This window comes from Vitis vinifera, chromosome 18, assembly GCF_030704535.1.
Source record: "Vitis vinifera cultivar Pinot Noir 40024 chromosome 18, ASM3070453v1".
NCBI lineage: Eukaryota > Viridiplantae > Streptophyta > Magnoliopsida > Vitales > Vitaceae > Vitis > Vitis vinifera.
This window is the reverse complement of record NC_081822.1, coordinates 33,783,683-33,804,972: the sequence shown is the minus strand read 5'-3', so window position 1 is coordinate 33,804,972 and position 21,290 is coordinate 33,783,683. Positions and strand designations below refer to the sequence as shown.

Sequence of the window (21,290 nt, the reverse complement as noted above, 5' to 3'; positions counted from 1 at the left end):
TTTGTTACATTTCGCTTGAGATGTCGAATGTCAACCTTTTGCTGAGCTCACGAGCATCAAGCTACTCTATGAGTTAGCGGGGTTGAAAGGGGCAACGCCCCTTGGAGAATTTTTCTTTTATGATGAATGACGATTTTGCCAACATTATGTATTTAACCTTGTTATGTTTTTAAGATTTTTTTTAGAGTACGAATTGAGAAGAGTGTTTTTTAGAGCTTCATCATTGTACTCCACTTTTCTTTTGATTAGTGGATTGCTGAATGTTGGTGTACTCTCTAAATGTAAAAATCACATTGATCGTGGAATCACATTTAAAATATCATGTTTTTTTAATTTTCTGCTCCCTATTCAATTATCATTCCTAAATTTAATAAAATTTAAATGTAAGAAATCGTAATTTAAGATCTCTTATGTAAACAAAGCAAATTGAAACTCAAGTTAATTAAGGAATTTTTTTTAAAAAACTAACACTTAATTATTAATTTATAGTCTTTTTAGTATACTTATTAATTTAGACAAACAATATTTTCCATAATTAATGTATCCTTTCTCAAACTATTATTTTTCAAGTTTTAAGCAAAAATAATACGTTTAAAATAAATTCATTGAGGTTTTAAGCTTAAATTTAAAATAGTTATCAACTATGGTTTTATGACATAAATACTCACATAAATGATATACACTAATTTGAGAATTTTTTTTGGAAGGAATTTACTTTGAGGAATTTTATTTTTTAAATAAATTATTTTTGCTCATAACTTTTTTTTTTTTTTTTTTGCTTTTTCTTTTTTGTTTTCTTTATTGATGGGCAAATTTTAAGACTCGATGTTAGTCGCATTTGCCAACTTCTATTCTCATGCTTTTCCTTTTCTTACTCAAGTTTTTACACAATGAGAGACTACATTTTGTTCCTAGAAAGTACTAAAAAAAGAAAAAAAACTACTAAGAAAAATAATTTTTTCATATTTAGTTATACTATAAAAAAATACGAAAGAAAATAAAATATAATTAAAATTAATAAAAAATTATATATTTTAAAATTATTTAATTTTTATATAGAAAAGTTAAATAAATAAAATAAGTTTAAAGTAATATATAAAAAATAATTTATTGAATTTATTTAAATTTTCATTTATTTTTATATTTTATTTCCTTCGCATTTTTCTTCAAACTTTTTAAGAATCAAACATAACATCTCCCCGTATATTTCAAATTAATTTTTAATTTTTTCAAGCAAAAACCACAACAACGATGGTAATAATACAAATACTCCCATTTACAATAATCAAGTTTATAACAAGCCATTTAGATTAATCCCCACAAAAGAAAAATCAGTCATTTTTTCTTTTCTTTTAGTAACTAGTGTAAAAATGGTCAAAACTAGACAAAATAAGCAAATAAAATTATCCAAATATTATGACTTTTTTTTTAAAAATAATAATAAAAAAATACAACCATCACATGTGAAAAAAGAAAACAAAGCGAAACATTACCTTTTCATCATCCATTCAACAAACTTTTAGCATTGACCAGCTGATAATCAAAGGCTGAGGCAGAAGCATCCTGGTCAAGCTCACCATCTCAAAAACAACTGGATCCTGCTAAGCTTCAACTCTCCTTCTACCATCCCTAGACTCTCTGTCTTCCATACTATGAAAGTCCAAAGGAACCTTCTCAGTTCTCTCTCTCTCTCTCTGTCTGTCTCCCTCTCTGGCTAGCTGGTTCGTGAGTTGTGGGCACCGTCCCATAATAATGTACTTTTGAGTACGGCTAGTTACGTGGGTGTGGGCACCGTCCTATAATTTAGTTGCGTACGGTTTCCGCGTTGCTGCGAGGGTGACCTCGCACCCAACAAATACGAAATCTCGAGGCTTGTCGATGTGGGATCGATAGATTATGCATGCATGATAATTGATTTGATATGGATATCGTATTGATATCGATGTGACGTGGAGTGTTTGAAGAGAAATGAATGGAATATAACTGCTTTGGGATCGGGGTTCTATTTGTTGGGTTGTCATTTTCAAAATGGCTGCCATGCACTTTGGGAAAGAAAATTTTGGTGACTAGGTGATGAGGTAATTAAGCTGTAAGCTCTAATAGGTCGGCCAACCTAGGATTAATTGAGTCTAAGTTTGAAGAAAATAATAATATCCTTATCGCAAAAGCTGTATTGAACATGAAGGAATTTATTATTATTTTTCTGACTTTCATAAGTTTGGTTTTATAAGTCATAAGGTTTTTGAAGAAAATTAGTTAAATAAATATAAAAGCTCTCATCAAGCTTAAAATAGAGCTTTTAATTTCTCATAAATCAATTCAGACTCATTTATTTTATTTTATTTATAATATATTGGAAAATTTTAATTAATCTTAATTATATTTGTTTTTCTTTCCTTAATTTTCATAGTAAATCCAAAATGAGAAAACCGATTTCCTTATAATTTTTTTTAATTATAAAGAGAAAAAATATTAATAAAAATTATTTTTCATATTTGTTTTACCACAAAACATATAATTAAAATTAGTTAAAAACTCATATATATTTCCCATTATTTGATCTTAAACAAAATGAGTTCGAAGAGAATAATTTATTAATTTTAAATATATTTTTATTTTCTTTTATTTTTTCTCTATATTTTCTTTCCTTCAAAATTTTCAATAACCAAATATAACTTTAATAATCTCGGAAAACTAACATAGCATAAAAGATTTGAAAAGTAAACCCTTTTGAGTTGGTCCAATTAATTTTAGTCTATGATCATTTACATCAACCCAATTTTGATTTGTTAATTCAATAATTAATTATATAATTAGTCATATCTATTTCAATATTGGAAGGTCAATGTTTTGAATAAGAGTTTAATTTTTCAACTCATTACTCCAAAATATTGGTGCCACGTGTTATTTTTAGAAGTAGCTATCGTTCCATTGTCATTTTTCTTTTCTTTTTTCACAATGTTATTAGAGCACGTTATTGAGAGATTAAATACAAATTTTAAATTTGACTTGACACTAAGTTAAGAGGTTAGGTAAACAAATACATCTAGTTTAACAATAATCATATCTATCATAAGTTAGTGACTCAACACCCTCTACTCACATGGCATTTTTCATGCAACTTGACTTATTAATTCAAGTATGATATCATAATGAGAAAATAATCAATAAAAAAATATAATGAGTCATCGATCTATTTAGTCAAAAACTCGAGCTTAAGACTTATTATCAAACAGTTAAAAGAGTGGAAAAAAAGGGTTTAGTATGCATATTTATATCCTTTTTGAGGCGGTCCAAGATTTTTTGGAAGTAAATATAAGAACTATTTTCTATATTTATCATTTTAAGAAAGTATTAACATTATGTTTGGTTTTGAAAAAATATTAAATAAAATAATTTTCTCATAATGAAGAAAATAAAGTTTCAAATTACTTTTTAAAATGCCCCAAATCTAGATTGGCTATTTCAGTGATCAATTATCTATCCCAAGTCGTGAATGAAATTAAAAAAAATGAAAACCACTTTGTTTGTATAATATAAAGGTCTTAATCTTCTTTCACATAGAAAAATAAAAGAAATTCAAGACAAAAACCTTTCTTGCATAAGTGTGTTATTTCGTACTTTTCATAGAAAGAGAGTGTAAGTGAGAGAGAAATCTTTTGTTTTTTTTCTTCTTTTATGATTATATAGTGATAAGTAGTTTTAACTCCTAGATACTATTCCTCCATTCCTCATTTTGTTGGATAGGGTCGGGTTAGCCCACTTGGGCACCCAAATCCAACACCAACAAGTTTTATTATGTAAAAAAAATCAAATATAATTAAAATTTATATATTTTCAAATGATTTAATATTCATATAAAAGAATTAAAATAAGATAAATGAGTTAGACGTAATATATAAAAATAATTTATTGATTTTAAATCTATTTTTTATTTTCCTTGTTTTTCTTCTTATACTTTTACTCTATGTTTTCTTTCCTTTATATTTTCTCTTAAATTTTTCCAAAGCCAAACATAACCTAAAAATACCTTTTTTTTTTTTTGGTCCTAGAAAAATATAATCACATGAATAGCTAGAAATCACATAAACATGTTTGATATTTTCATTGTTCAATTATTTTCACTTTCACTGCATTTTGGGTAGGTGAAGGAGAAAGAGAGTGGATATTCAGTTTGGGCTTCTAAATATTAAGCCCAAAGCTAGAATGATTTTGGGTCACTTGGGCTGGCATTAGCCCAATTGGAGGTCCAAGTTGTTGTGGTGAACTTGTTCCCCTTGTGTTTATTTCTCTAATTTAATTATTTGAAATTAATTTTCTTTTCCCTTTCTTCTTTTGATATCCTTCATTTAGATAAACCATGATCAATATCTCAATAATTGTATTGAGCCTTTCATAGTATTTGTATGCCTTTTGTTTTCAACGGTAAACATAAAAACTGCAAAATTAAATAAAAATAATAATAAAAAAAAATTATAGCTTTTGCATGAATAATTTTTCTTTTTTATATTAAGTCCAATATGCATATAAAATTTTATGTTTTAAAATTCAAATAAAACTTATGTTTTATTTTTTGTATTAAAATAAAACATCTAAAAAAAAGACTTAACTAAAAAAAAAGCAAAAAAAAAAAAGAAAAAAAAACCTCAAAACTTATTAGAGCTTGATCAAAATATAATAAGACTGTTAATACTAAATACTTTGTAAGTGTTATTACATAATTGACAAAGTATGTTGATTGATAAATGAGCTTAACAACTCCTTACTCAACTGATCAATGATTGAGCGAACCCTTGATTATCAACCATAATGATTCTTTGAAGCTAACTTTTGTGCACAATATACCACTCTGATGATCAAGCTATTAAGACTTCTTCAGCAAGGGAATAGAGTGAAATGGGTTTAGAAAAGTCAATTGGTCGGGATGAATAAGTTTGCCTCATATTAAGGATTGAACGTCTTTATGTAATTTGCTCTTACTATTGTTATCTAACCTTGGTTCAACCCATGGTTACCTTATCAGTGATTCGAGTATTGGTCATGATCGTCATTGGTTAGACCATTGTAACTTTTTAGATGGTGCTTAAGCCTCTATGTTTGGGTTGCCATCGGATGTCCAAGTTTGCCCTAGGCAATGGTTAGCAGTATCTACATGCTCAAGTCACTAATAGTTTTCAAGTCATACTCGTTTAGGTTGTCAAGGATAAATGCCCTTGTGTAGTGACTTCATTTCTACATAAACCTTCTTGACAATTGGCTAGATTGAGGGTAATGGTCTCAAGCACATGCTTAGATATAAGTCTTCAAATACTTTTAAAGGATTTCCTTTGAGTCAACGCACTATTTAGGTAGGAGAGTAGGGCTCAATTATGATAAACCTATGCAGGACCTGACCCATTAAGAAGTTGTTGATACGTTTATTATATTTAATATATTCAAAATTATTAAACAATCTACTTCATAAAAAAAAAAAAATAAATTAAATATTTGAACTTTAAATTGGCAAAACCGATGTCTTTCATAATATATCTTTATAACCAAGGTCAAGATATAGTTATATCTTTTAAGATTCATTTTAACTTAAAAAAATAAATAAACAAATAAAAAAATGAAAGTAAATTTGGATTCAACCAATCTCTGCTACTTTCTCTCACTTTCTTCTTTCTTTCTTTAACTTATTACCTTTTCTACTTTCGGTTATGACTTCCAAAGGCTAGGTACTACTTTTTCTTTTTAGAGCCTAATTTTTCCCCATTTTTTATAATTAAAAGAACTTTATGACATAATTTTTTTTTTTTACATTATTAATTTAATAAATTAGAAATTATTCTAATAAATCTACCCAAGCATGTGAAATTCCTTTTATTTTGTTTCAACATCTTGTTAAAATGGCAACTAATTAAAGGTGGTCATACTATGACATAGTATTGAGATTTTTTTTTTTTTTTTTTAACTTTGATAATGATATTATTTTATTAGCGATAAATTTCATTTCCTTGTAATTTGATGTCATTTACTCATACCAAAATTTCATTTCTAATTTAATTTCATTTACTTGTATTAACATTCCATTCCTTTGTATTTTTATTTAATGGTCCAAATATATAAATTTTAAGAATTGAGATTAAAATGTGGGTATGGTTGCAAAGAGCCCTACCATAGGATTTCCCAAATCTTATATAATATGATATTCAATTGTGGGTTGAAGCAAATATTCCATTTCTACACAGCATTTTGGTTGACCATGGGTGTATCATCATGGGTCCACTCCTCTCTCTCTCTCTCTCTCCCTCTCTTTCTCTCTTTCTCTCTCTCTCTCTCCCCCCTCTCTCTCTCTCTCTCTCTCTCCTTTCTTCTTCTCATTCTCCCTCTTTCTCTCTCTCTCTCTCTCTCTCTCTCTCTCATATGTACATAGATGTATTGTATTGTGGTAGTAGAATTGCATATTGAATTATAATGGGCTCTAGAACCATAGCCCCAAGAAGACAAAACACTTAAATAAAGAAAAAGTAGTCCACCCAAATCAAATTATAACACTAATCAACAAATAGACAAAAACAATTAATGAAAACAAACCTCATTTGAATGATGATTACTCCAATGATTCTATTACATAAAATATAACAACTATCAAAGAACTTACACCACACAAACTTCATCTCAATATACTCACTACTTATACATGGAAATTGTGGCCCCTAAACCCCCACATTTTCACCCACCAAAACCCTTCACAAATGAGCCATCAAAAACCAACTCATTTCATGTCAAATGGAATGAACTTGTACAAACTTATACATATACTCCCAACCCTAAAAAATCCCAATTAATATCATATGTTAAAAAGGTAATGACACTATTTTTTTGTTAATTATTTTAGTGTATGGTTTTCATGTTACCTAAGCTTTAATCCCAGAGTGACTCATTGACTTCAACCTCCTCCTCATCCCAGTCACTTATCTCCAACTCACAAGACATGATCATTGACTCGTCTAAGAATACGGTCTGAGCCAACTCGGTCCAGTTCCTCGGCGAGTCCAACGTCGAGTCATTGATCGCCTGAATCTGACTCGGCGACAGACCGACCCGGACTGGTCCCAACCCAGAACCTGATCCTGACTGGCCGGCTGACTCTGGCGCCCGGGTCAACCGCAGAGCGGCCTCCTGCGCCGCCAGTCGGATGTGCTCGGCAGCGGAGCTCGCGGGCCGAGGAAGATTGGGTGCCAGCTCAGGAAAATTGAGCTTAGCCCCATGGCCCCTAAAGTGCAATGCGGCTGCATCATAGGCCATGGCTGCCATCTCCGGGGTCTCAAAGCTGCCTAGCCAAATCCGGGTTTTGGTGCCCGGTTCGCGTATTTCGGACACCCATTTGCCCCATCTCCTCTTCCGGACACCCCTGTAACCTGAAGAAGAAGCAACCGCACCTCCATGGCTGTGACCTTGATCGTCCTCCATTGCCCGTAAAGCTAGCGTACAAAACCATACTATATATATAGAGAGATCGTGAGTTGAGAAGTGTCCTTCCTGGCAGCTTCAAATGCACACATGAGCAAAGATTTAGTGACGACCAATCAAAGAAGAACAAGTGCTTGAACTTCCAAAATCATTTTTAAGGTTTCCGGATATGAAAGAGAAGGGGGAAATGGGATTAGGGTTACTGTTAGGGACGCGGTTTAGAGCAAGGTGGCAACAGAAATGGACCTACTGATCCATGGGGGGTGGGAGTAGTAAATGGATTATGCTCACATCAGTATGCAGTGGTGTGCAGGGATAAATGAATTGAATAATGAAGAAATTAATACTCTTAAGCCATCAAGTTTGAGGGCTTTTTGTTTGATTTCAAGGTGACCCACACCCATAACCCATCCTTGTTTCTAGTCAAAGAGTTCTTGGAGAAGTGGCCTTACTCTTCTCTTTGTTTCATTACAATTTTTGTTGTCGACGGAGTGTGATTAATCATAAAAATGACGGTGTAATATGTAGTTCTTATTTTAAAAAGTTGTTATACATGGTAATGACAAGCATGTGATGATGTCACTTCTTGGTATAAGAAATCATAATTTGAGAAATGATCTCGGAATATAGATATGAACCTCAATGGATAGGTCTCGATACACATCTTTAAATGAGTTAAAATCTTAAAATAAGTATGACATCAAATCATATAAAGGGCTTCCCGTAACCTCATTTATGGACATATAACAAATATTTCCTCAAAAATGTCTGCAAAAGAAATGAATTAAGAAAATTAAACTTTACTATAAATCTCATATTGAGTGTAGAGTGAGATGATTAAGATGGACTAATGTTTTGAATCCAATATAAAGTATCGACTAATTTAATGATATATTACAAGGATTAATTTCATTCACATTCTCTGAGGTTTTTGGTTAAATATATTTCACCTCGTAAGTTTAAAATTTTATCATGCATCTCTCCTATTTCAACTGAGAGATGAGGTTGGTAAAAATAAGAAATAAAAATGATAAGGAATGTATTTGATGAAATTTCAAATTTATGAGAACCAGATGTATTTAGTTGAAATATCGGGGGAGGTGAATGAAATTAACTCTATACTACAAAAGATTTATCGATAAAAACTTCAATTGAGATGGACAAGCTTTTCGTGAAGATAAAATTCCAGTTTTGCCCTCCAAGCTGTTGGCCAAATTAAAGTCGGAAAAGCTTGACTTGGAAATTAAGTAAATGAATAAAAAAGTAAGTACAAACTTTCCAAAGGAGAATCTTCTCATTGGAGGGGAGATTTAGCACACTAAGTATGGGTTTAGGGAAGGTAAAATCCTAGATTTTTGAAAACCTTTTGGGTTGATGTGACTTCAAAATTTAGTTGCCGTCTAGGCAGGATTATCCACGTAAAAAATTTAAGACTTTTTATTGTTTATTCATTTTTAAGGTTTGGGTAGGTGGGAGTGGACCCTTTTGGACTTTTAGGAGACATGCTATGAGTAATCTGCTTTTTGGGGATTTCCCTCTTCTTCTTCTTTTTTTTTTTTTTTTTCTTAAGAAAAAAATATAGTAGGAGGAGCCAACCACCAAAATTTGTGGTGCTAGTGAACAAGAATATAATATAATATAATCTTGCTCCTAAAAATAAACCATTTTTATAATTGAATTTCTTCCTCATAAAGCCCTTAAAAAGCATATTCATTATAATATAGATGAATAAGACATGTTTAAAAACATTTTCAAAAAACAACTTTAAAAAAATAATATTTTAGAATTACTTTTAAAAAACATTAATTCTCTAATATTATTTTAGAATAAAAATCTTTTTAAGAACTTCAACCTTATTGACATATTTTCTTTATTCTTAAATATTTTTTATTTTTAATGTTTTACTTTCAATAAATTTAAAGGAAAAATAAATGAAAAAAACTAAAAAACAAATTTAAATTCAATAAATCATTTTTATGTGTTACTTTAAACTTATTTTACTTATATTAACTTTTTAATGTAAAGATTAAATAATTTAAAAATATATAAAATTTTAATTATATTTTATTTTCTTTGATATTTTTCATATACAATCAACTAAGAGAATTTTTTTTTTTTTTTTCAACATCTTTTTTAGTACTTTTGAGACCAAAAAACATCCTATAAGTTAAAATAAAACTAATATAAGGAATGAACTTCTAACTCTCATATTAAGCTCTTCTTTTATATATATATATATAAATTATAACTTTTTAATAAAATTAACATTGAAACTCAAAAAATAGTTTGTTTTCTCAAAAATCCAAATAGGCCCCAACAATGGTAAAGACTTTACGACTATCCCCTCCCAAATTAAAGCATCCAAAAATCCTAAAGCCCCAAAATCATGAGCTTGGAAAAGACAACACTGATGGGTCAGCCATAAATTTGTAGAAAATGGAATCAATGTAGAAAGAATAGAATTTGATACATTTGGTTGATGATATATTTTCGATACGAAAAAAATACACCTATCAAATTAAAGCACCCAAAAAACCCAAAGCCTCAAAACTACGTAAAAAATCGAATAGAGGGTTATCTGATTGATGATACTTTTTTATACTTAAAAAAAATACAACTATCAAATTAAAGCATCCAAAAAAACCCAAAGCACGCAAACCATCCATCCACGCAAGAAGGACAATACCACAAGTGGGTCAGCCATAAATGTGTAGAAAATGAAGAACACACCCCCCCCATGTGGAAATACAATTGGGCTGATGTGGGTGCTTGTGACTAGTGAGCAACATCCACAACATTCCAAATTTCAAAATTCTAGTCAATTTGTAGTCCATTCAACGCCACACTTATCATTCCTTTTTTTCTTTCTTACAGCTGTATCATGCTCACCTTCAACTTCGCTACCATTTGAATAAATATTTACTCCCATCTTCACAACTACCATCACCCCTTTCTCCTCATACTCACTGTTCCTCAGTACAACTTCATCATCTATACGGTTTCCGCGTTAATCAAAACCTTTCTGTGGTAGGAAAAATGAGAATCTAATCCCATCTTGTCTCCCCTTTAGTTGTCTACTACAATCACATCAAATGGGGTTTTTAGCCTAGTTACCTTGTGTTGTCCTGAATCTCTTGGATAAATTGGAAGGCAAAATCTTTGTTAGAATGGTTTATTGGAACTCCAGAGATCCTACCGACAGGCTAAAACTTTTCTCTCATACTTTTCAAGATTCAAATAGGATTTTGATTACTTCTTTGAACCACCATAATTTTTAGAAGTTTGAGATACCAAGATGAAGATCCTACCTACCAAACCTTTCATCTCTGTCATTGCAAATGTGTAATAGAATCTAAGCCACCAGATGAGGGTACAAATAATGGGATCAAAGTATAAAAGAATGGGACCAGACTTGGAACAAAACAATGACACTAAAATGTATGCATGGTATGATCTAATGCGTTGTACTTTCTGATAGGTACTGAATCGGTACCATAGCCGGACCGTAAATTTTATTATCTATTGATGTGACATTCATCATCTTTTCTAGTCTTGATCTCTTCTTATTAAGACACCAAAGAACAATAATAAAGAGTTGTGGTAGAAGTTGCAATATGAATAGTAAATTCCAAGTAACATGCACGTTTTGATATGGTTGGTTACAGCTAATTCCTAATAGATTCATGCACTACCGCCCTACAAAGAAAGGCAATAGGATTTGAACTGCAATTTAGTATTCATAATCATATGATAAAGAAGTCAAGTACCCAAAAAATCTCATTTTTTTAGTGGTTCACTCAATGAACTACAAGAACTAGTAATTCGCCGACACCTTTACTCCAAAAAATAATCATAATAATAATAGTAATAATGAAGATAATAGTTGGTGAAGCCAACAAATTCCCATGCTTTTGACACCAATAAGATAAGAGTTAGAATCTTAGGTTTAGGACTTGAAGAAGACATGCATCCAACTTCAATGGAAAGAAAGGGTCACAATGTAAAGTTATTGTATTCAAGGATGGTTGGGGTTAGAATGATTAAATCAACTAGAGCATAGAAATGAGGAAAACAGCTGCAGCACACACAAGACAAAATAATGAGGTTAATAGAGGTTGTTGTTGACTAAAAATAACTTAATACACAATTAATTCATAAACAACATTATAATACTTTTGACCTCAGTTCAGTGGCAAGTGATTAGTTTGCAAGGGCTCACCTGCATAAACTAAGGATTTTGTGGACCATGTATGTTGGGATGTTGGTTGTTGGATTGGGTTATCCGTAGCCCGACTATGAAGAGGATGGGAAGCTAGACTGGACTGGATCACCCAAACCCGCCCGCTAGTCACTTAGAAAGACACACCAATGGAGTATTGGTGTGGAAACTCTGATAGCTGGGTTAGAATTAGACTTTAGAAGTGCAGCTAGGGGTTTTGAGTAAGCATACCTTTACTTATCAGAGATGGGGTTTTATTATATGCATTGCCTAACCAAGATTAATCACCTTATAGCTCTACAGCTAGGGTAGGGGAACAGTCCAGACGGTCCCCATCGTGTCAGTTTTTTTGCTTAGGGGATCTTGAATCTATTTGATGAGTGTTCCCTGTTCAAGGTCGAAGGATGCCAATTTCAGTAGTTAGAAAGGTTGATGTCTCTCTGCCCTGTGGAATAAAACCAAGTAGGTCATGAGCAGGGGCCTAGGACTTCAGTATTGACATTAGACTGGATTATGACACCTGAAGTTTGTGTGGCCTCGCCTGTCTCTCGGATGGCAATGTGTTGATTCATGAATGGCTTTTCTTTGCAGGTGCTGAGTTACTTTCTGTCAATTCTCCTAAAATTTTGGGCAGAATAGCGTACAGAATATAAGAATTGGTACAGGGTCTAGTAAATTGGAGTAGTCAGTAGCATTCCCAAGTTTACTACTCATCAATTCCCATGGGTTACTTTCTGTCAATTCTCCTAAAATTTTGGGCAGAATAGCGTACAGAATATAAGAATTGGTGCAGGGTCTAGTAAATTAGTGTTTTTCAGTAGCATTCCCAAGTTCACTACTCATCAATTCTCATTAGCATTTGCATAGTCGTCTTAATCGTACATGACTGTTCCTTCTCTGAGTAATGAAAACAACCTTCTTGCTAATCTGGTTCTATGGTTTCTTGAACAGATAGAGGAAAACCTAAGAACCAGTAGTCAAAATGAAAGTTTTCCAATTTGGTCCAACAGCTATAAGAGACGTTTCCCTTTTTCTTACAATCCCTACTCTAGACCTATTTATACATGTTGGCGTATATTCTATTTTGGAGAGTATTATCTGAACTCCAGAATTGTAGGCTGATATTTTTCTCTAGCTTGCCTGCACATCACAACAATTTGGAAAGGAACCACTTTGGACAATTTGAAGAAAATCCCTCCTTGGACCAAAAATAGGCAATGCAATCACCCCAGGCCCAATTTTTACCAAACTATAATGCAGAAAACTTAATGCCAAGCAACAAACCTAAAGATGTTTAGCAAGTTCAAAATGAAAATTGAATGAAGGTTCGAAGTGGTGCCTGATCCCACATACCTAATAGAGCAACCTTAATTCACTGAATCATAAAATCTCAAACCATTTTTGCTTCCAGCCAATAAGATTAGGTAGCATGGGGGGAAAAAATAAATTCTGGTTTTTATGAAGATCATGCTTTAATTCCAAGAAGCCAACATATGCTACCAGCATTACACATATGCGGTACATCTGAAAGTTGAACAGCATATGACTTGAAAGAATTTTTCAAATACATGTGTAGTGTCTAAAATAAATAATTACAGGGTCTCTATGAGACATTTAAGCGAAGGTGATGGAGATAAAGATGCTAAATTACATATTTTATGTTACGCCCAAAATATAGGATGCAATACATTTTGTTATTTATTGTTCATTTTAAGGTAATTATGTTATTTATTATTTATTTTATGTTATTATTATTTAGTGATAAAGTTTTATTAATGTTATGATTATTAAAATTAGTTTCCTATTAGTTATGATTGTCTATTTATATATAGGTCCAATGATGTTAAATACGTTGGACCTTTTTTTTATTAATAATATTTCTAATTTGTTCAAAATCTCTCTTCTGCTTTTTTTTCTCCCCCCATATTCTTTTTCTCTCTATTGTTCTACATCAATTGGTATCAAAGCAAGGTCAACCTTGGACATGTTTTAGGAATACTCCCTATCATGCTACAACTTCATTAGAGGTACTTTTTTTTTTTTTTGATAGATAAACGCACAGAAATATATTATAAAAGGGGCATGAAAGGCGACCCAGAGTATACAGGGAGTATACAAGCATCACCTACAAAAAACCGGAAACAAAAAGGACAAACCCTTACCAACCCTCAACAAGAACCCAACCAGTCCAAAAAATTAAACAAGGAAAGGGGGCCTTCAACTATGGAAGAATTAGCCCAAGATAAGAGATTACAAATGAAGGAATTTTTCAATCTTTGAATTGATAGGACATCATTTTCAAAAACTATCCTATTTCTTTCCTTCCAAACCATCCAAAATAAGCAAAGAGGAGCTGCCCGCCAAACCTTACTACGCTTCTTATCCTTTAAGGGAGCAAGCCAACCTAAAAGAGTGTCTCTAACCGAAAATGGGAGGACCCAATTGACACCAAATAAGGAGAACAACAGATCCCACAAAACCTTCGCCTTAGAACAGTGAATAAGGATGTGATTTATCGTCTCTTCTTCATCACAACACAAGGGGCACCTGTTAGCTAAATTCCAGCCCCTCCTCTTTAGTTGGTCTTGAGTGAGCACCTTCCCCCAAGAGGCTTCCCAAGCAAAAAAGCCCACCTTGGTAGGAACAAACGTACTCCAAATAATTCTCCAAGGAAACGGGACTGCACTGCTGTGGTCAAGAGAATTGAAGCAGGATTTTACAGAGAAAATCCCATCCTTCGACTCCTTCCACACCATCCTATCCTCCAAATCAGCATTCAGCCTCTTTCCTTGAATGATCAGAAGGAGTTTCTCCACCTCCTCCACCTCCCAATCATTGAAAGGTCTAAGGAAGCGGGGAACAAACTTCATTAGAGGTACTAACTACAGCCAAATCAGTTTTTGGATGTGTTTTGCATCATTGGAGTTCTCCCACCAATTTCAAAGTTCAATTCCACCACAAAGTCTTGAGGGTAATTTTTCTAATACTTGGAAATATGTACCTTTAGTTTGGTTCTTTGGTTTAACAAGTAATATACTGGAATCTTGCCTTTATTGTCCTATTACTTTTTGCCAATTACCTTATAAAAAATAAAAATAAAAAGTGAGCCTTTTATTTACGCTTACTTATTTCCTATCTATTTTATATTATGTGCCTTTCTTTTGAGTCATTGCATAGTCCTTTATTTCAGTTTAATTCCTATTGTTGTGAACCAAGTCTAGAAGAAATCTGATATTAATTAAAAAAGGCATGTTTTATCTCAGCATTACCTAATTTTTTTCATAATTTGTCCTTGTTTCCATTTTTTCTCAACCTTTGTTTTCATCACACATGAAGGTCATTGAATTAGAACAATCCCATTTGGTCCTTCAAGGGATGTACAAAACTTTACCACCACTATGACAACCATACAAGCTGATCTGACAGAGGTGAAAGATATTACAACCAAACTTGTTATGGACTTGGCTTATTTGTTGAAAGATCTTGGAAAACATCATGAGGGAGAAGCGATAGATGAATCTACATTGGTACAAAACTCTAGTGAATCCTAAAGACATAGGGATCCTCTAACATACACCCCTAGGAAAACTACTCATAAAAAAAGATCCAATCAATGGTAGAATAGTAGACACGCATGATGATGTTTATAAGGATGAAACTTTCGGTGCCCCAATGGCTATCAATGGAAATAGTAGATAATCTAGTTCACAATTTGTCAATGATGGCCCTAGGAATCCCTTTAGGCACCGTGAACCTCAGGATAGATACCATTATGCACAACATTGATCTTTACCTCCATGGTACCATTACAACCATCCAAGTAAATCCATGATGAGGTCGGTGATATCACTAGGAGGGTCAAGGCAAAGGCAATAGAATGTGATGGTGGATTAGACCTGGATATGTTTTTTAACTGTTTAGCCAATCTTGAAGATTAGTTCAAGTGGAATGGTGTGACTGACAATCAACATATTCGTTTTGCTAAGATAAAATTGGTAGGGTCAACAAAGTGTTATGTGACATTGACCATTTAGGCCACCACCCTATTTGGGAAGAGATGGAGTCAAGATTAACAGAGAAATACTTATCAGCCTATCATAGAAATCACTTGTCAGATCAACTATTGAACCTTAGGCAAACTACTTCCTCTATTATTGAGTATATGGCCCAATTTGAGGAACAAGTGCTACATTGTGACATTCATGAGGATTATTGGGTCATGTTGCTAGGTTTATAAATGGCTTGAAAGCTGAAATTAAATGTGAGGTTAGTTTACATTCTCTTGAGTCCTTTTAGGGAAGCTTATCATGAGGCCTTAGAAACCAAAAAGTACCTTTGTTCTATGAGGTGTGCTTCTTTCCAACCTATTCACTCTCATCAATTTTGCCTTAGTACATTCCCTAAGAATGCTGATGGGTCACAATTTTTCCTTCTTTCATCAAACAAGGACAAAACCCTAATATTGCTCCAACTTTTAGGGCTAACATGAATAAGTGTAATTCAAACAATTCATCTAGTTTTCCTTCACCTGCATCCCAAATTGAGTGTCATCGTTGTCATGCAAAGGGACACATAGACTTTAAATGCCCACAACATATTAGAACATGAGGATGTTGCCCTAAAATAGGAGGCCCATGAGTATTTCCAACTTAATTGTGAGGAGGAACATTTTGAGGTTTATGAGGATTGAAAGTTTTATCTGTGATGCAGTATATCTTCTCCATCCCAACTAATTGTTATGTGTGGAAGGGTTCAAGTATTTTCCATATATTCCTTATAAGGACAAGGCTTGTAAGTTGGTCATTGATGGGGGTGGCACCATAAATATGGTGGTCTGACTCCACCATTGCTAGGTTTGACCTGAAGCTAGGGTCCCACCCTTGTCCATTCAAGGTAGCTTGGGTAGATAAAATTTCTCTACTTGTCAAGGAGAGGTGTCTAGTTCTACTTAAGTTAGGAACTTATTTGGAAGACATTTATTGTGATGTGTTACCCATGGTTGTCACACATATCTTGTTAGGATGTCCTTGGTTACACAATCATAATCGAAGAATTTTGGGCGAAATAATACCTATGAATCTAGCAATGGAGGTAGGGCAATTGTCTTAAAACCTGCTAAACCAACATTTAACTAGTGCAAGTTTGATAAGTCCACTCATAGGGATCAACCTAAGCAAAGAATTCAAATTTTATTTCTTAGGCCATTTGAGGATGCAAGGCTTGACACTAGTTCAGGATATGCCCTGGTAGCTAAGGAAGGTCTTCACACTTCATATGAGTTTAGTTTAGATTACCCTTCCGAAGTTACTCCTTTGCTAGATGAATTTAAGGAAGTCGTACTGGAGGACTTACTTGATGAATTGTCACCTTTGAGAGGCATTCAACATGTTATAGACTAAGCTCCAGGATTGCAATTGCCTAATCTTCCTTATTATATGATGAACTTTACGGAAAAAGTTGAATTCAACTAACTAGTAGAGGGTCTCTTAGACAAGGGTTTATTTGGCACAACCTTAATCCTCATACTATTCTTGTTTACTTACGCCTAAAAGGGATGGGCTCTTAGAGAATGTGTGTTGATCGTAGAGCCATCAATGATATCACAGTTTAGTATAGGTTTCTTTTTCCTTAGCTGGAAGATATGTTAGATGAGCTAGCCGATTCCCAGTGGTTTTCAGAGATAGCATGTAGTGGATACCATCGAATTAAGATTAGACCTAGAGATAACTGAAAGACAATCTTTAAATCTCAGAATGGATTGTAAAGGTTGATAATGCCTTTTGGGATGTTTAACACCCCTAGCACTTTCATCAAAGTGATGACATGTGTTTTAAGGTCATTCTTGGGAAAATTCCTTGCTGTCTATTTCAATGATAATTTGATCTATAGATGATCCATGGAAGATCAATGAAATCAATTTAGATAAGTCTTCCATACCCTAAGACCTGGAAAAACTATATGCTAACCTTAAGATGTACTCTTTCATGCAACCTCGTATGCTTCTCTTGGGTTTTATTGTGTCTACTCAAGGGATCTCCACCGACCCTGACAAGGTAAAGACTGCAAGAGATTAGCCTGAACGCACAAAGTTGACTACAGTTTGTACTTTCCATGGTTTAACTTCTTTTTATAGGAGATTTATTTAAGGATTTAGTACCATCATTGCTCCAATTACTAAATGCATGAAAAATTGAGACTTTCATTAGACCCAGAAGCCCATAAAGCTTTCATAGCAATTAAGCAAAGGTTTTTGAGTTAGCCTGTGATGCCTTAAGAGTAGGTATGGATGGTGTCTCAAGTTAGGATAATCATCTTATAGCCTATTTTAGTGAAAAACTCAATAAAGCAAAACAACGATATTTTACCTATGATAAGGAAGGCACAATCTCTTCATCATCAGCATTTCTATCTATTATCAAAGGAGTTTATCCTTTACTATAACCATCAAGCCCTTATGTGCCTTGGTTCCTCACATAAGTTGAGTGAAAGACATGTTGCATCGGTTGAATTCCTCCCAAACTACACTTCCGTTCTCAAACATCATTCTGGGATGGAAAATAAGGTCATTGATGCCCCAAGTCGTGTAACCACCATGCTCCACTTAACGAGTACGAACGTAGTAGGGTTTGAGTGCATTAAGGATTAGTATCTCACTTGTTGAAATTTTAGAACTATTTTTGCGGATCACTTAGATAGTGCTAATAGAAATTATGTCAACTTCTCATTTGGGATGACTATGTTTTCAAGGGAGTTAAATTGTACATTTTGGTTGGAAGTCTAGCCAAACATTTTGGTTGGGATAAAACAGTAGCTCTAGTTGAATATAGGTTTTATAAGCCTTTGTTGAAAAAGGGATGTTGCTAGGATCATTTCCCAATGTTGTAACTATCAATCAAGTAAGGCTAAGAAACAAACACCTTGGTGTAATCTTAGCATGCACTTCATCCTTAAGTTGCCAAGACGACTAGAGGTCATGATCCCATTTTGGTACTTGTGGATAGATTCTTTGAGATGACCCATTTTTTTGTGTCTAAGAATATTGATCCCATGTGATAAAATTGTTTTTGAACTAAATTGTGACTGGTTTACCTGGTACCATAGTGTCTGATAGTTAGTCTATTTGGAAGATGCTTTGGAAATATATGGAACCACTTTGATGTATTCCTTTGATTTTCATCCTTAAACAGATAGTCAAAAAGTTGTTAATCATAGTTTGGGTAACTTGCTTAGGTGCCTAGTGTGTGAGAAACCTGGTAATTAGGATCTTGTTCTATCCATGGCTGAATTTGATTATAATAACTCCGTTAATTGGTCTAAAGCAAAAGTCTCTCTGAAGTTGTTCATTATCTTTCACCTCACTAACCCATTGATCTTGTTCCTTTGCTTATTGATTACTGTCCTTTTTATTGAGTCCAGCCTTTTGCTGACCACATTCATGACTTACATACTGAAATATGATGAAATATTGCTTTGAGTGATGTTGATGATAAACGTCTTGTTGATGCACATCATTGGAATAGAGAGTTCAAAGAGAGTGATTATGTTATGATTTGCATTTGTCTTGAGTGCTACCATAAAAATCCCATAAAGAAACTCCATGCCCTCCCACTTGGCCCATTCTCTATCCTTCAAAGGCTGGGATGTAATGCATGTTTACTTGATTTATATCTATAAGTCCAATTCTCAATGTGGCAGATTTATTTCCTTACCGAGGCACATTTGAGCCTCCAATGTTGCCATCTTTTATTTTTGCAAGGCAATCCTACAGTCTTGTGCCTCATGCTCTTTCCTTAGTCAATGGAAAGATCATCCTAATACTAATAATGCTTGGATTACTAATGGGAGTTCCATTGACTTGATCTTCATCATTTAGAGCAATATCTGCAACAAAACTCACCAAAGTCAAGTTCCTTTCAGCCAGGGGGAAATGATGAAAATAAGGATGCTAAATTACATAGTTAGGCATAAGTGAGAGATTCTGTATATTTTAAGGTTATTTTGTCATTTATTAATTATTTAGTGATAAAATTTTATTAAAGTTAGGATGATTAAAATTAGTTTCCTACAAGAGTTAGGATTGTCTATCTATATATAGGTCCAATGATGTTAAACACTTTGGAATTTTTTTATTAATAATATTTGTAATTCCTTTGGAATCCCTCTCTTCCACCTCTATTTCTCTCCCCTATATTCTTTCTCTCTAATGTTCTAAATCAAAAGGATTGTCATGGAATAGAGCAGGTTTTCAAAAGAATTGACACACACCTTCTCTAATTTACTTCTCAAGAAAAGAAAGATTTGTGATCCCAAAGGAAAATAAATAAATAAATAAACATCACATAAACCTGTGAGAAGATTACCAAACTTCATAACTGACCAGAGGAAAGATTCACAAAATCAAGGAATGATGTAGCAGGTTAATGTAAAAATTGAATTAGCTGAACTCACAATTTTGCAAAAGCAATGTGGTGCATGAGAAACTTGCGTTGTGGGTTAGATTGCATGCTTCCTTTCGTAAACCAACCAAGCACTTGTTGCAGAATCGTCTTCCACTGCATAGTAATATTACAAACAGATATTTATCACATGTTTAATATTTTCAGTTTGTGGCTGATTACCATATGTCCGAAGTTCTGATTCAAATAAAAATATAACAAAACACACAGGTAGGAGAAAATAATGATCTATCTTTTGTTGCAGCAAGATATGGTCTAGAGCATTGACAATGGTCTTCACTGAATCATAATAAACAGAGATGTGAACGACATTTCATTGAGAAGAAACAAAACAACTGACATAATAAATTCACAAACTATCATGCTAGAGGCATATAAATATAATTAAGATCAAACACTTACAGGTTGACACAATAGCGATGACTGCAGAAGAAATGAAATATAAGGAACCATATAAAGTCATATGCCAAAAGAGGTTGATTCATCACTTGAGGAATAGATGCTTGAAAAGGTGTATATCCATGTGATGAGTTACAAAATCAGCATTTCAATCAAATTTTCCATTCAAATCCACCAACCAACTTCAGTTTCAAACCCACAGCCAAGAATCCAATTCAAACAAAGAAAGCCCGTGGTCCTAACAACATGCCCTACCACAGAACCAACCCTCAACCAATCCTCATCACCATTACGAACAACCGAAAAGCAACAAAAAGTGCAAAACAAGTCCAAGTGATGAACATAATAAATGCCATAGCATGAGAATAAAGGATTGCAATGAAAAAGAAAAAGATGAACACTCATCAGTTAAAGATTGAATGCAATGGAAAACAGTGAAGAAACAGTGTTGGCAAGGGAAAAGCCCCTTCCTTCCTCTTTTTCTCTCAAGTCCCACATCTGCCTGGCCATAGCAACTCCATTCACCCTCAGGTTCTGATAGAAACTCATAGAATAAGAAATCAGTCCACCTCATTTAATATTTGCCCAAAACAAAAGCATCAAGTGCATAAGAGTCCAGTCTTTGAGTTGACCCAATCAAACCAGATAACCAGAGTGTAGCACCTTTTAAAAAATTAAAAACTTAAGGCAAAATTTGACTTACAACACTGATCTGCAGAAACGATTTTAGAAGTTACAACAATGAACATAATGTTTAACCT

General features: G+C 33.3%; 1 protein-coding gene across 1 annotated transcript; it reads right to left on the bottom strand.

Moving 5' to 3' along the window:
- Nucleotides 1-6,561: 6,561 nt before the first annotated feature.
- On the bottom strand, nt 6,562-21,241 carry LOC100253356 (ethylene-responsive transcription factor ERF021-like). The gene is made up of 2 exons (XM_010647597.3): nt 20,123-21,241; nt 6,562-7,531 (listed from the first exon to the last, which is right to left on the bottom strand). The coding sequence occupies exons 1-2, from the start codon at nt 20,230-20,232 to the stop codon at nt 6,907-6,909; spliced, it is 735 nt and encodes a 244-aa protein (XP_010645899.2). The 5' UTR covers nt 20,233-21,241; the 3' UTR covers nt 6,562-6,906.
- Nucleotides 21,242-21,290: the final 49 nt, after the last annotated feature.

Excerpts from the sequence above, each read along its gene's own strand:
- LOC100253356 (XM_010647597.3), bottom strand. The coding sequence starts at position 20,232 with ATGCAGTGGAAGACGATTCTGCAACAAGTGCTTGGTTGGTTTACGAAA. Across the intron at positions 7,532-20,122 it reads CACATTGCTTTTGCAAAATT|CTGCCAGGAAGGACACTTCT; the intron begins GTGAGTTCAGCT and ends GTGCATTTGAAG.